The sequence below is a fragment of the Musa acuminata genome, chromosome BXJ3-1, assembly GCF_036884655.1.
Source record: "Musa acuminata AAA Group cultivar baxijiao chromosome BXJ3-1, Cavendish_Baxijiao_AAA, whole genome shotgun sequence".
Classification (NCBI taxonomy): Eukaryota; Viridiplantae; Streptophyta; class Magnoliopsida; order Zingiberales; family Musaceae; genus Musa; species Musa acuminata.
Window position 1 is genome coordinate 5,951,826 of NC_088349.1, and position 15,952 is coordinate 5,967,777.

Genomic DNA, 15,952 nt, shown 5'->3' on the forward strand with positions numbered 1-15,952 from the left:
CAGCCTCACTGAGCCCACAGCCCCTCAGTCAACCCAGCACAGTAGGACGAGACAGAAGTAGGTAGCGGTTGAAGCTCGCCCATGCCCTGCGATTCCCCGATCCCATACGCAACATCCTCGGCGATGTCGGACGCCATCAGAGATACGGCCCCGACCGACGGGATGGCGCGCTCGATAATGCCGAGTTCCCCTATAAACGTCCTCGAGCCAGAGGGAAGAGAGCAGACGGGACGCCCAGAACAACCGCCACTTCATCTCTCTAACTTGATCGTCGGAGGGGTCGGGTCAAACCGACCCGACCTTTGTGCAGGTATCAAGCCGAGGTCTCCCGTTCGGGACACGCAAGCAAGGAGTCCCCACCCGGAGGAAGTCGCTGCATCGCCCCGAGTCCGAGGCCGCACCCGACCACCCCGGTGGAGACGAGCATCGCCCCAGGGAGATCCCCGCCATTCGGACCCCCGAACGAGCCGAGACGACCTCCCGGGTCACGGCTAAGAAAAAAAGGTGTTTACACCAACATAATGGCGCTAGAAGGAGGGCCGGTCCGAATGTCAAGCGATCAACAGGCTCACTCCGACGAACCCCCAGCCGTCCGGTCGCACACGACCGACGCAACGGAAGAACATCCCCAACAGGAGGGGGTTCGGGACGAACGCCCCGCTGCGATCTCGGAGCGCTATTGGCGATTGTTCAACGATCCGGGTCTATCGCCACCCATCGCCAATCCCGGTGGCCCGACACCCGTGCCACCCGAAGCCTTCTACGACCTCACGCACCAGGTCCGGGCTCTTACGGGAGTGATGCAGACCATCATCCCGCTGGTCTCTCCCCCGATGGCTTCACACTCAACCCTACCTCCACCACGGCAACGGCCCGCCGCTCAAAACCCCGCACCGCTCCCCGAGTCTCCCGCTTCGCCTCCGGACCAATCGACCCAACCCGGGAGCCGAGGAGCGGAGGAACCAGCGGCGCACCCGACGCCCGTGGCCCCACTTTCAGACTCGGCGGAGGGCCTGTGGGCCCAGCTACGCCTCGTAGGCCGCCGGCTGGACGAGGTGCAGCGTGAGGTTCGCCGGACCAGGGGAGACCCGGGGGCCGAGCGACACCAGGGGTCCCCCTTCACCCCCGAGATTCAAGAGCAAGCAATCCCGCCGCATTTTCGGCTCCCGTCATTGGATGCCTATGACGGTGCCACCGATCCGGCGGACCACGTAGCTGCTTTCCGCGCCCAAATGGCACTATACGGGACATCCGATGCCCTGATGTGCAGGGCGTTCCCGACAACCCTGCGGGGCCCAGCCCGAGCGTGGTACAGCAATCTGAAGACCGCGACCATCGCCTCTTTCGACCAATTGGCCAGAGACTTTGAGCTTAACTTCCTCGCTCATGCCAAACCGAAGCCGTCGGTGGCGATGCTCCTCGGGCTCAACCAGAGGGAGGATGAGCCCCTCTCTCACTTTGTGAACCGCTTCACCACACAAATCCGCGGGCTGTCTGACGCTCACCCTTCTTTGATGATGCAGGCATTCATGATGGGCCTGCGCCCTACCCGATTCTTTTGGTCTCTGGTGGAGCGACCCCCCACTTCGGTTCCCGAAATGTTGCAGCGTGCGAACCAGTACATCGCTGCTGAGGCATGGATGGTCGGGAGGCGCGACGAGCGCAAGAGGGTCAAGCCAGAGCAGTCCCAACAACAACAGCCCGCTACCTCCCGGCGTAGGGCCGGCGGCCTCAACGATGCGGCACCTAGGTCCCCTCCCCCGGGCCTGAACTCCTCTCGGACCGAAATATTTCTCCACATTAAGGAGAAAGGCCTTCTCAAAGACCCCTACCCGATGAGGAGCCCGCGCGAACTCGCGGACCGCTCTAAATACTGCCGTTTCCACCGACAGCCCGGTCACGACACCGATGAGTGTCGATAATTAAAAAGGCAAATTGAGGAGCTCATCCGCCGAGGGCACCTCGGCTCATACCTCCGACCAGACAAGGAGCTCTCGCCACGCCCGGAAGGCCCCATCGAGCGGCACATAGATGTCATAACCGGCGGACCAGCGTCCGGAGGGAGTTCCATGGCGGGCGGAAGGGCATACGCCAGGGCCTCCCGGGCTGAAGCCACCAAACAGGAAAAAGGCCCCGAAGTCACCTTCCCGACCGGGGGACCTGAACCAGCCGAACATGATGACGCGTTGGTAATATCAGCCAGAATCGCCAACGCGCAAGTGAGAAGGATCATGGTCGACACTGGAAGCTCGGCCGATATACTTTACTGGGACGCCTTCCAAAAGCTCGGTCTGGTAAAGGAGAACATGAAGCCGGTATACTCAACACTCACGGGGTTCACCGGCGCCTCAATCTCGTCACTAGGGGTCATCACCCTGCCCCTAACTTTGGGAGTCTTCCCGAAGGCAAAAACAGTGATGACCTCCTTTCTGGTGGTCGACCTCCCCACGGCATACAACGCCATCCTCGGACGGCCAACCCTCAACAAGACCCGAGCCGTCATCTCAACTTACTACCAAACCATCAAGTTCCCGACCCACGATGGGGTCGGGGAAGTGGCGGGGAACTCCTGGGAGTCCAGGCGCTGCTACTTGACCGCTGTGTCACTAAACAAGAGAGCGAGGATCCAATCCCCGCTGGAAGACCCCCGGGAGGGAAAAAAACCGACCCCCCGCCCCGAGCCGAAGGAATCCACCATTGACTTGCCACTGATCGAAGGAAGGCCCGACCAAACAGTCAAAGTCGGGTCGGGACTGCCCGAACAAGAGCAACAGCAGCTCGTCGGCCTTCTGCGAGCCAACGCCGACATCTTCGCTTGGACGCCGACTGACCTAGTCGGAGTCCACCCGGAAGTCGCGCTGCACCACTTGAACATCTCGTCCGACGCCCGCCCGGTAAAACAGAGACCCAGGCGGCAGGCCCCGGATCGGCAACTGGCCATCCGAGAAGAGGTAAACCGACTTCTGGCGGCCGGTTTCATAGAAGAGGCAAGGTACCCACAGTGGCTCTCCAATGTAGTCCTTGTCAAAAAGCCTAATGGAAGCTGGCGGATGTGCGTTGACTACACCAGTCTCAATAATGCTTGCCCAAAAGATTGCTACCCCCTACCGAAGATCGACCAGCTAGTTGACGCCACGGCCGGCCACGCCCGTCTTTCGTTTATGGACGCATTCTCCGGGTACAACCAGGTCAGGATGGCACCCGAAGACCAAGAACACACAGCCTTCCTCACCGAGCAAGGGGTATATTTTTACAAAGTCATGCCGTTCGGGTTGAAAAATGCCGGGGCGACCTACCAGAGGACGGTGAACAGGATATTCGCCCACCAGATTGGACGAAACATGGAGATATATGTCGACGACATGATCGTAAAGAGCCGAACGGCGGAGGCCCATCCTTCCGACCTAGCTGAAACATTCGACACCCTGCGAAAGTTCGGCCTGCGCCTCAACCCCGCCAAGTGCGCCTTCGGCGTGACCTCGGGAAAATTCCTCGGATTCATCATACATGAGAGAGGGATTGATGCCAACCCGGAAAAGATACAGGCCATCATTGACATGCAGCCTCCTCGGACGATCAGAGACCTGCAGCGCCTTAACGGGAGGCTAGTCGCGTTATCACGTTTTCTTTCCCGATCGGGAGATCGCTGCCTCCCCTTCTTCCAGGCCCTGAAGGATCCGAAGAACTTCCGATGGACGACGGAATGCGAGAGGGCCTTCGAGCGGATGAAGCAACACCTGGCCAACCTCCCCCGACTCGCTTCAGTCTCCCCTGGGGAGAAATTGAGTCTCTACCTCGCCGCCTCCCAGCACGCGGTCAGTTCGGTTCTGGTCAAAGAAAACTCCGGCGACCAACTACCGGTCTACTATGTCAGCCACATGCTGAGCGGGCCAGAAGAACGCTACCCGCCAATCGAAAAGCTGGCGCTGGCGCTCGTTCTGTCGGCGCGAAAGCTCCGCCCTTATTTCCAGGCCCACCCGATGGAAGTAATAACTGACCAGCCACTCCGGCTTGTCCTGTCTAAGTTTGACGTTGCAGGGCGTCTCCTCAAATGGGCAGTAGAGCTCGGCGAGCACGACATACAGTATATACCACGGACCGCCATCAAAGCCCAGGCCGTGGCAGACTTCATTGCAGAGCTGACCCCGAGCACAGGCGAGGAACTCGAGCCACCGCGTAAGACGTGGACCCTCCACGTAGACGGGTCGGCCAACACAAAAGGCGCCGGTGCAGGGCTGGTGCTGGTGACGCCTGACGGCCGCTCGATCGAGCGCTCCTTCCGCTTCGGGTTCAGGGCCACCAACAACGAGGCAGAATACGAGGCTCTCCTGGCGGGGCTCCAGTTGGCACTGGAAATGCGGGTGACTGACATACGCGTCATCACCGACTCACAGCTGGTGGCTAGGCAGCTCGACGGCGGATACGAAGCCCGGGACCCGACTATGGCGAAATATCTGGCACAGGTAAAAAACCTTGCCACCAAGTTTGCCCATTTTGAATTGTCGAATGTTCCCAGGAGCGAGAACCAGCGAGCCGACACCCTGGCAAAATGGGCGTCCGGCTCGGCCCCCTGGGCTCTACCCGAGACCGAAGTGCTCCCCCACCGAGCCATAGAGGTCGTCGCGACGGTCACGGGCGGCGCGTCGGCCACTTGGGTACAAGAGATGCTACGCTTCAAGCGGGATGGGGCCCTACCCGACAATGAAACCACGGCTCGACGCTTGCGTCGGACGCAGGCATGGTACATCGAAGAGGAAGGACGGCTGTACAAGCGGTCCTTCTCGCGCCCCTTGTTACGCTGCCTAGAGCCGAACGAAGCTCGGACCGTTCTGTCCGACATGCATGAAGGGGCCTGCGGGGAACACATAGGCGAACGAGCCCTGGCGCACAAGATACTCCGACAGGGGTACTACTGGCCGACCATGCGCCAGGACGCGAAAGCTTTCGTGCGGCGGTGCAGCTCGTGCCAGGAGCACGCCCGCACCGCCCGACGGCCGGCGGTCCTGTTCACCCCTGTCGACTGTGCCTGGCCATTCGCGCAATGGGGACTGGACATACTAGGGCCTCTCCCACCCGCCTCCGGCCAGCGGAAGTACATCATCGTGGGAGTGGACTACTTTACCAGGTGGGTCGAAGCCGAGCCTCTAGCGACCATTACGGAGTCACAAGTGGAAAGGTTCATGTGGAGAAACCTCATAACTCGGTTCGGCCTACCCCAGTCCATCGTCACCGACAATGGACCTCAATTCGCCGACAGGAGATTCCAAGAGTTTTGCGCCAAGCACAAAATACAGCTGAGGTTCAGCTCGGTGGCTTACCCCCAGGCGAATGGGCTAGCTGAGGTAACCAACCGGTCCATCATCGACGGCCTCAAGAGAAGGGTATCCGCTGCCCGATCGGCTTGGATCGACGAGCTCCCGAGCGTCCTATGGGCGATGCGCACTACCCCCAAGACCCCGACCGGGGAGTCTCCCTACAGCCTCACGTTCGGGACCGAGGCCGTATTGCCATCCGAAGTAGCCATCCCGACTCCGCGGACGGCAGACTACAGCGAAGAGGCCTCGGGAGAAGGGCTCCGATCCAACCTGGACCTACTCGAGGAAAGACGGGCTAACGCACACCAGAAAGCTCTTTCTTACAAAAGAGCCGTAGCGAGGGTCTACAACCGGAGAGTACGACCCCGATCAATAAAATTAGAGGACCTAGTCCTGCGCAAAGTCGAGGTCAGCCGCCCAACCCAAGCAAGGGGGAAGCTGACCCCAAAGTGGGAAGGACCCTATCGGGTCATCGGAGTATCCCGACCGGGGACGTTCCGACTCGCGACAATGGATAGCGACCCCGTGCCCCGGACTTGGAACATACAGAACCTTAGGAAATACTTCGTTTGAAGGTGCAGGCACTACGCAAACACAGAAAACGAAAAAGATCATTTTATTAAGAAGGAGGGGATACAGAAGCCAAAACCCATACAGAAAACCCCTCGCACCCTCGACCCCGACATACAAAAACGACCCTCACTACTCTTCTGGAGTCTTCGGGCGATCGTCGAATGGCACGTCCTCCGGCATGTCCACCTCCAGGTCCACGGGGCAGGAGGCGAACAGGTCCTTTTCCACCTCGCAACCACGAGGACATGAGCGGAAGCGACCCAGGGCGATTTTGTATCCATACTCGTAGGATACTCGTCCCATGCGGGTCAGCCCGAGTTCGAAGTTCTCGGACCTCTTGTAGGCTTCAATCGCCTCCTTGTCCTTCAACGGACGGAGGCGAACCTCCTCGGCTAGCGCATCGGAGGCAGCGCGGGCTTCGGCCTCGGCCTTCCCCGCCCTCTTGGTAAGACCAAGCGCCTCCGACTTCAACAGGCGGAGCTCGGCCCGATCCAAACGGAGGAACTCCTGGAGCTCCTTGACTGAATCGCCCGACTGCTCGAGCTCTGCTCTTAGGCGCGCCACCTCTTCCTCGGAATCGGTCGCACGTTTTTCCGCGGCCGCTACCGCCTCAGGGCCCGACCCGGCCCGAACCTCCTCTAGCTGGCGGCACAACTCGGAGTTACGCTCGCTGAGGTCCCAGATTGCCTGGCCAGCGTCGCGCACTCGGTCCATTAGCGCCGTCGAATAGTGGAGGCCCTGCCACAGGAAAATAAGAGTCAGCACGCAGTCGCGGGGATGCCCGGAGTTAGCAAAACGCTTACCAGTGTTAGAAACCTCCCCGCCTTGTTAAGCATGGTCTCCGAAGGCAGGGTGTATAGGTCCCGAGCCAGGTCGGGGTGGAGCACGCCTCGAAGAAAGGCAGCAGAAGGCTCTCCCCCGGCCCATACCTTGTCCCCTCGGGACAGCCCCTTCCATCGGGCAACCAGCGGGTCGGAAGCCTCCCCCGGCGGAAGCTCGCCCATCACCGCTGACCATAGGGGCTCGTCGACCCCCGTGCGTAGCCCGCACAGATCATCCACCGTGGGCAGGCTCGACCTCTTCCCGGCCGTCCCCTAGCTAGGCCCTTCAACTCGGGAAGGCCCCTCGTCCCGAGTGGTCCGCTTGGCGCCCACGATTGTTGAAGGAGTGGTCCCCGCCTTGGCTTTCCCGGGACCCGTCGTCTTTGCCTTCTTTGACGGACGTCCCTCTGGGATCTCTAATGGGGCACCCGCCGAACCGGGCAACGGGTCGGCTGGGGAACGCGGAGAGGAAGCAGCGGACTGGTGCGGAGAAGAAGCCGACGAGGAGCGACCACCACGAAGGGACAGGAGCTTCATTCCTACAAAGGAGACAAGCAAACCATCACAAACTGTGGAAACAAACAAGGCATAGAGAACACCCTCTACAAACATACCCCCGAAAGCCGGGCTAAGACCCGCCTCGGCTAGCCACTCCTCGGTCATAGCTCGAATGGCTTGAGAACCGGGAAGGATTGCCCGAAGCCTCTTCAAGTCCCGACGCTCCTCGTCGTTAAAGTCCGGGACTGTGTTATCTATCACCCTCACCGCCCACCGAACTCCGAAGCCCCAGTCCCTCGGCCAGCTAACGTAAAAAAACCGCCCTTTCCACCCTTTGTTATTCGAAGGGGCTCCCCCGACGCGAAAGCCAGTCCGGGCTGACACAAAATAGCCCCCCGGCCCCTTGAGAAGGCGAAAGCAAGAGAGAAAGAGGTTTCGGGTAGGGGTGATGTTAGCATAGTAACATTCCCCCAAGAACGCTACCAGGTACCGCCATGAGTTAGGCGCCACCTGGGAAGGCGAAATCCGCCATAGAGATAGGCAGGAGACGATGATGGGGTGAAGGGGAAGGCGCAACCCAGCCTCTAGGGCGTCTTGGGTCAGCGCGAAACCTCGAGGCACCGGGTCGTACGACCGCTGCCCCGGGTCAGGTGCGACCAGAACAAACTCCTCCGGGATGTGATAACGCCCCCGGAGCTTCTCCAGCAACGACCCGCTCACCACCGAGTCGAGGTCGTGCGGCCACATTAGAGCCTCAAGGGCTCGCGCCGCCTCCTCGTCCGGGGAGGGCGGAGGCGTGCGCTCCCGCACTCTATCAGGGGACGGAGATGAAGAGACAGGTGAGGAGGGCATCCTTACCGGCTTTGGGACGAACAAGAGCAACTGGGGAGTGACGGCGTAGGAAAGGAGAGGATGTGATGATAGAAAGGGCGACGAGGTCCAAGACTCAGCGACCAGAATCGTGAAACGGGCCGAGTGCACCGTTTATATAGGAAAAGCCCCTCCAGGAGAGACGTCCCTTCGTCTCCCCATAGCGGCCAACAGCTCATCCGCACACTCGCTCGTCGCACCAGGGAAGGCCAACGAACACCCCATCATAAATGCGGACCCAAGGTCGCTGCGGGGAACAACACGGAGAACGGCCACTGTGACCCCTCCGACGTCTGATAAGAACGACGATCTTCCCGCGTGTCCCCGAGACCACATCCTCGGCGCGGCCGGCCCGCCCGAGACGTGCTCCTCGGCCACATGTCCCCGAGACCACCTCCTCGGCACGGCCAGCCCGCCCGAGACGTGCTCCTCGGCCGCATGTCCCCGAGACCACCTCCTCGGCGCGGCCAGCCCGCCCGAGACGTGCTCCTCGGCCGCATGTCCCCGAGACCACCCCCTCGGCACGGCCAGCCCGCCCGAGACGTGCTCCTCGGCCGCATGTCCCCGAGACCACCTCCTCGGCACGGCCGGCCCGCCCGAGACGTGCTCCTCGGCCGCATGTCCCCGAGACCACATCCTCGGCACGGCCGGCCCGCCCGAGACGTGCTCCTCGGCCACATGTCCCCGAGACCACCTACTCGGCGCGGCCAGCCCACCCGAGACGTGCTCCTCGCCCGCATGTTCCCGAGACCACCTCCTCGGCACGGCCAGCCCGCCCGAGACATGCTCCTCGGCCACATGTCCCCGAGACCACCTCCTCGACACGGCCGGCCCGCCCGAGACGTGCTCCTCGGCCACATGTCCCCGAGACCACATACTCGGCGCGGCCAGCCCGCCCGAGACGTGCTCCTCGGCCGCATGTCCCCGAGACCACATACTCGGCGCGGCCAGCCCGCCCGAGACGTGCTCCTCGGCCGCATGTCCCCGAGACCACCTCCTCGGCACGGCCAGCCCGCCCGAGACGTGCTCCTCGGCCACATGTCCCCGAGACCACCTCCTCGGCACGGCCGGCCCGCCCGAGACGTGCTCCTCGGCCACATGTCCCCGAGACCACCTACTCGGCGCGGCCAGCCCGCCCGAGACGTGCTCCTCGCCCGCATGTTCCCGAGACCACCTCCTCGGCGCGGCCAGCCCGCCCGAGACGTGCTCCTCGCCCGCATGTTTCCGAGACCACCTCCTCGGCGCGGCCAGCCCGCCCGAGACGTGCTCCTCGGCCGCATGCTCCCGAGACCACATCCTCGGTGCAGCCAGCCTGCCCGAGACGTGCCCCTCGACCGCATGTTCCCGAGACCTCCTCGGCGCGGCCAGCCCGCCCGAGACGTGCTCCTCGACCGCATGCTCCCGAGACCACATCCTCGACGCGGCCAGCACGCCCGAGACACATTCCCCGACCTCATGCCGCACTAAGCACCTACGCAGCGCGGCCTACTTGCCCCGGACCTGTGCCTCAATCGTGAACCGCGAAGAACACCGCCGCTTACCGATCAAAGCCACGCCTCGAATCCCCACCGTCCGGTGCTGAGCCATGGCTTCCTTTGGGGGGGGGATATGATATGGCAAAAAATGGTAAACCCCACTCCCGGCAACGCCCCCCGCACGTGGACAGGCGCGGCGCCCCAGGGAGAGCAACGAGGGCAACGGTCTGCGTCCGGACGTCAGCCTCACTGAGCCCACAGCCCCTCAGTCAACCCAGCACAGTAGGACGAGACAGAAGTAGGTAGCGGTTGAAGCTCGCCCATGCCCTGCGATTCCCCGATCCCATACGCAACATCCTCGGCGATGTCGGACGCCATCAGAGATACGGCCCCAACCGACGGGATGGCGCGCCCGATAATGCCGAGTTCCCCTATAAACGTCCTCGAGCCAGAGGGAAGAGAGCAGACGGGACGCCCAGAACAACCGCCACTTCATCTCTCTAACTTGATCGTCGGAGGGGTCGGGTCAAACCGACCCGACCTTTGTGCAGGTATCAAGCCGAGGTCTCCCGTTCGGGACACGCAGGCAAGGAATCCCCACCCGGAGGAAGTCGCTGCATCGCCCCGAGTCCGAGGCCGCACCCGACCACCCCGGTGGAGACGAGCATCGCCCCAGGGAGATCCCCGCCATTCGGACCCCCGAACGAGCCGAGACGACCTCCCGGGTCACGGCTAAGAAAAAAAGGTGTTTACACCAACACACCTTATAATGTTCCTCCTCCCCCGCCTCCGATAGCCGAAAAGGAGGGAGGAGAGGGCTGCGGGCGCCCGCGCTCCCCCAGCCCCGTGACTTCGTTGTCGTTTCGTGGGAGCAGAGTCGGCGGCGACAACGACGAAGCCAGGCCGAGCGCAGTGGCGACCTCGGATCAGGGCAGGCATACGGTGGAAGACGACGCCGGGTCGAACGCGGCGCTGCCCTCACTTCAGGGGAATCGTCCTGAGCACAACGACGCGGTGGCGACCACGGGTAAGGGTGGCATTACGTGGAAATCTTATCTACTTATCATGCCCCCGCAACATTAAGCTTCCATCAAGGATGCCGATCTTGGACCGATGAGATGAAAAAAGTTTACGAGCGAGAGACTTTGTGAGTGAGTCTGCTAGTTGATCAGCTGTATGTACGTGAGAAACACGGAGTTGATGTCTGACAACTTGATTTCGCACGAAGTAGAAGTCAATGACTATGTGTTTCATGCGGGAATGGAACACTAGATTAGCACATAAGTAGATAGCTCCAATATTATCACAATATATTGTAGGAATAACTGTGGAGTTGACGTTGAATTCCTTGAGCAGATTTGTGACCCAATTGAGTTCAGCAGCGGCGGTGGTGATGGCACGATATTCAGCTTCAGTTGTAGATCGTGCAACTGTCTTTTGTTTTTTTGAACTTCAACTGATTGAAGTGGTTCCAAGAAAAACAATGTATCTGGACGTAGAAGTTCTATCATCAAAGTTCCCTACCCAATCAGCTGGCCCTGGACCAAGGATGCCCCCGTGCTTAAATCCTTAACAAGAAAAAAGTTAGGGAAGAATTCAATTGAGGTATTATTTTGTTTACAGAATTGAGAAACGGAAATGAGGTTTCTTTTAATGGTAGGTGCACACAAAACATCATCGAGTGTAAAAGTTGTGGTAAGTGAACTAAGCATTGAGGAACCAGAATGAGTAATAGGAATTCTTTTACCGTCACCGATGATGATATCTTCATTTCCGTCATAGTTGTTGTGGATGGACAAGTTTTGAAGATCAGAGGTGATGTGATGAGAGGCGCCCGAGTCCACAATCCAATTGGGTTGGGTAGGAGTTGGAGTAGCCATGAAATTCGCCTGAGGCCATTGTGATGGAGCAGGGAGTCTAGGGCGAGACCGACAGACTTTCGTAGAGTGTCCGACTTTATCACATAGTTGGCAAACGACTCGTTAGTGACTTGTGAAGTCAGGATGCGATGGCTGAAAGTTACCACCTTGATATGGATAAAGGGGGTTTAGTCTGGGCCCCATAGGGCTAGGAGGCAACTTAGCCAAATTGTTGTCGACGTGCTTATTGTACTGGTTGCTCTTCCTCTTGGATTTTTGATTGACCTGAGCTGTAATAGGTGGTCCGGGCAACCTATCATCACGCTTCAAGTATGTCTCATAGTCAATCAACTTATCATAAAGTTCTTTATACTCGCCTCCTAGGCCATTGAGGATATGGATTAGGACTTCTTCATCACCGAGAGAATGACCTATCAAAGCTAAATCATCAATGATAACTTTGATATGTTGTAGATAATCAACAATAGTACTTCCCTCTTGTTTCGTTTTCATCAGATTGGAGAGAAGTCCGAGCATGCGAGTACGCGAGCGATTTGCCAAAGTTGTTTGTAACTTGCACCATGCTTCTGCAGCACTCGTACATGAGGATATCAGCGGGGCAATGGATCCAGCAACGGAAGCTTGAATAGCTTGAAGGATGAGGCGATCTTGACGTAACCATAGTTTATAAACTGGATTTGGCACTAGACTGGGTTCATCTGGGATGTTGATCATTTCAGATGGACACTGGAGAGAGCCATCAACGTAACCTAGGAGATCATAGCCAAATAGAAGATTAGAAAGTTGTGCTCGCCAAGATGCGTAGTTGCCGCCTTTGGATAATTTGAAGGGAATATGGATAATTTGAAGGGAATAAGTGCTGCAGCATTAATGGTGATAAGACTTTGAGAAGTGCTTAGAATTCCTACAGAAATAGGGACAGGAATATCGGAAGAGGAAAATGAAGACATCCCAGATATTTTGTGGCGGTTTAAGTGATCTTTACAAAAGATGTAAAGATATAGGAGGGATGGAGAAGGAGAAAAGTAGATCGATGCGCTGCAAAGGAGGCTGCAGCGATAGTGCAGAGGAGGCTGCAACGATGCACTGTAGAGGAGGCTGCAACGATGCACTATAAAGGAGGCTGCAGCGATGCACTATAGAGGAGGCTGCAATGATGAGCAAGAAATCTGTAGCGATTAGGTGAAAAGAAAGAAAAAAAGCAGCACTTCTCGCTCGAGTGAGATGTGGGAACGAGGAGGAGAGGTCGCTGGCCGAGGAATAGTTGCAAGGACGACGACCACCACGGTAATGTAGGCGAAGTTCTTGTGAGGGTAGGAGGTGGCCGCGACACCGGAGGAGAGGTAAGCAGCAGCACTACCCTTTCCAACTGAACAGAAAAGAGAAGGCTTCGACAGAGCTGCCTACATCCACAAGGAAGAAGGCTCTGATACCATGATAAAAATTAAACGAAGAATATAGAAAGATAGAAGTTGTAGAAGAAACTATGAAATGTATAAGATGTAATTGTCTAGTTCATTTTGATAGTGAGCTCTTATTTATACACATTCAGTATGGAGGATTTTTCTAAACTGCTTAGAGATTTCCTCAACTGCCTTGAGGAAATCTTATCTACTTATCACTTATGTGTCAAGATCACTGAGCATCAAGACGACATGGAAGACAAACTAATATTGAGTTGACAAAATGATCTATATATATATATATATATATATATATATATATATATATATATATATATATATATATATATATATATATATATATATATATATATTACACCTAATTTTAGTCCATCGATTATCATATAACTGCTGCTCTAATTAATATTAATAGTTTAAACTTTTATCACTTTGTTGGGATATTATGATTTCTTATTATCAGTAAAAAAATATCAATTTACCAAAGATATTAAGATTACTTTTGGGTTTTTCCTATTTAATTTATCATCATATAGGAAACATAAATATGGATATAATTATAACCAAACACCTACTAGTCATTATTATGACAATAAAAAATGATTCAATAATAAAAATAGTATTTTCATACATAAACAAATTCAACGCCAAATTTGAAGTCATGGGGGCTAAGTATTTTTAGATTTTTGAATATAATATACTTGGAGGACAGGTAATCTAAACAAAAAAGACTTTTATGTAAAGTAAAGAAATCATAAAAATTACCATTTAATTATGCTGTATATATACATCTTCTTCTTCGTTTCCTTCGGACTCAACTTCTTCTCTGCCACCGAATCAGACGAAGGGTGGACGACACAAGGAGGTAAGAGAAAAGGACACATCTCATCGTCATGACGTCTTCTTGATGATGATTTGGTATGGTTGTGCATCTGAAACAGTGCGATGGAAGAAGTGCGCGCGACGATCAATTCGATTTTGGAAGAGCAAGCAACTCTTGAACGAGTGAGTTGTTTCTTCTTGTTCTATAGGATGCCTTTCCATGTTCTTGATGAGGCTAATGGTTCCTCCTCAGGAACTAGAAGCGTGCAGAAGTCGACTTGAGATTCTGAGAGAAAGGAACTCCACGTTCAAAGAAGAGGTTGGTGGATTCTTCCTTCTTCTTTCTTCCCTTCTTGGTTACCTTTTTCTCTTCCTTTTCCGAAAAGGATTCACCTTCGCCGAAATCTCCCTTCAGCTGGCAAAGGCGGCTGCTGATCGCCGTGCACCTGGAACTCCATCTCCGCCAGCCACCGACAGCCGCGTCGGCTCGACAACCGCGTCCGGCCAGCAAATGCAAAGCGCGGGACTGCAAGGTGGCGCCAAGAATGGCGAGGAAGCGGAGGAGGGAGATAGATGAGATGCAGGGGAGAAGAAGATGCATGAAAGCAAGAACACTTCAAGTAATGCAGCCAAAGGATGTAGCAGAACTGATTCATACCAATAGGTTGTAATCTTCCAGCAATTGTCTCAACATAGCAAAGGTGTCAACGCCTTGGATTTCTAAACTGTCAGAGACGAAACGTACTGCATTACCTAGTGTTCTTATTTTTGCTGGTATGAGGCTTCTAGGAAGACAAACTTTGAACCAAACTAGTCAAACGATTGTTCTTGTTTTTGCTGGTGTGAGGCTTCTTGAAAGACAAACTTTGAACCAAAGTAGTCAAACAACTGTTCTTGTTTTTGTTGGTGTGAGGCTTCTTGAAAGACAAATTTGATCCAAAGTAGTCAAACAACTGTTCTTGTTTTTGTTGGTGTGAGGTTTCTTGAAAGACAAATTTGATCCAAAGCAGTCAAACAACTGTTCTTGTTTTTGTTGGTGTGAGGCTTCTTGAAAGACAAATTTGATCCAAAGCAGTCAAACAACTGTTCTTGTTTTTGTTGGTGTGAGGCTTCTTGAAAGACAAATTTGATCCAAAGTCGTCAAGACTATCACCAGAAATTACTTAAAGCTATCGAATTACTCCATGTTGAGATTTACTTGGACAACACCTTACTCTAATGCCATGTTGAGATTTTTAATCAGATGTCAAAACAGCTATATATACATAGAGATTAAACAGCTATATATAGACATCGCTGATATTGAGTCGACACTCATATAGACATCACTGATATATTGATGTATCGAATTAACAAGGTGTGTGTCTAACGATAGATGTGATATGACAGCACATTATCCGCATGTTAATTCAAAGCATTATTTGACCAAAGCAAAAACTATATCATAGCAGCCCATTTACCTCAACTTAAATCCTAATAAGACTCGCATTAGGACAACCTACACACAAATAGGAGCGGCCACCGAGGGTACAACAATCCTATAAGAAAAGTACTAGTTTGACATGACCTACAAGAAAAGTCCTTAAACACTAAATACTTGAGGCAGACTATACCCTATAAAATAAGACTGTGCCCCCATCTAAGGGTATCTCAAAAGCATTCAAGTCGTGGCCCCTTTTGAGAAGCCAATCGGCTCTAAGTTGAGAGGAGAAGAGAGAGAGGAACGGTTTGCAAGTTCTGTAGTCCTTGTCTACAACCACATTACTATAGAGATCTTTTCCTACTTGTTGTCAACCTTAATAGCATCTAAAAAGGCCTTTAGCAATAGCAAGAAGAAGAAGAACAAGAGCCAAGAGACAACCAAGAAGTCCCACAGCCAGCCCTAGTTCCAGCTTGCGCCATGAGTGGAGAGAAGAGGAGTTTCAAAAAGGATTTTGCCCTCCAGTCACGGCCCCTTCCTCCTCAAGAATCCTTACTCTAATGCCATGTAAGGATTCTTGAAAGACAAATGTGAACTAAAGTAGTCAAGCCTATCACCAGAAAACACTTGGAGCTAACTACTAGTAATGAAACTATATACTGCCACAAGTAATGTTACAAGACTGGTCGATTACTATGGATCATCACAAGTAACTTCCATAATATCGTGGGACGTTGTATTTTCAATCCTTCTGTTGTCTCAAAAGCCATATCAAAACACAAATTTTAGAATTTCCAAAAGCCATTACCAACTCCTGTTCAGGCACATAAGAAGCTACCTAGATAACTAAGCAAAAA

At 54.8% G+C, this 15,952-nt stretch overlaps 1 protein-coding gene across 1 annotated transcript; it reads left to right on the forward strand.

The window, feature by feature from the left end:
- The first annotated feature begins 800 nt into the window (after positions 1 to 800).
- On the forward strand, positions 801 to 2,223 carry LOC135628348 (uncharacterized). The gene is made up of 2 exons (XM_065134970.1): positions 801 to 1,523; positions 2,200 to 2,223. Exons 1-2 carry the CDS (start codon positions 801 to 803, stop codon positions 2,221 to 2,223), a joined length of 747 nt encoding a protein of 248 aa, XP_064991042.1.
- The last annotated feature ends 13,729 nt before the right edge of the window (positions 2,224 to 15,952 follow it).

Bases quoted from the DNA above. Each gene is read 5' to 3' on its own strand.
- LOC135628348 (XM_065134970.1), top strand. From the start codon at position 801: ATGCAGACCATCATCCCGCTGGTCTCTCCCCCGATGGCTTCACACTCA. The intron at 1,524-2,199 runs GCATTCATGATG...TGGTAATATCAG, and splicing joins ACCCTTCTTTGATGATGCAG to CCAGAATCGCCAACGCGCAA.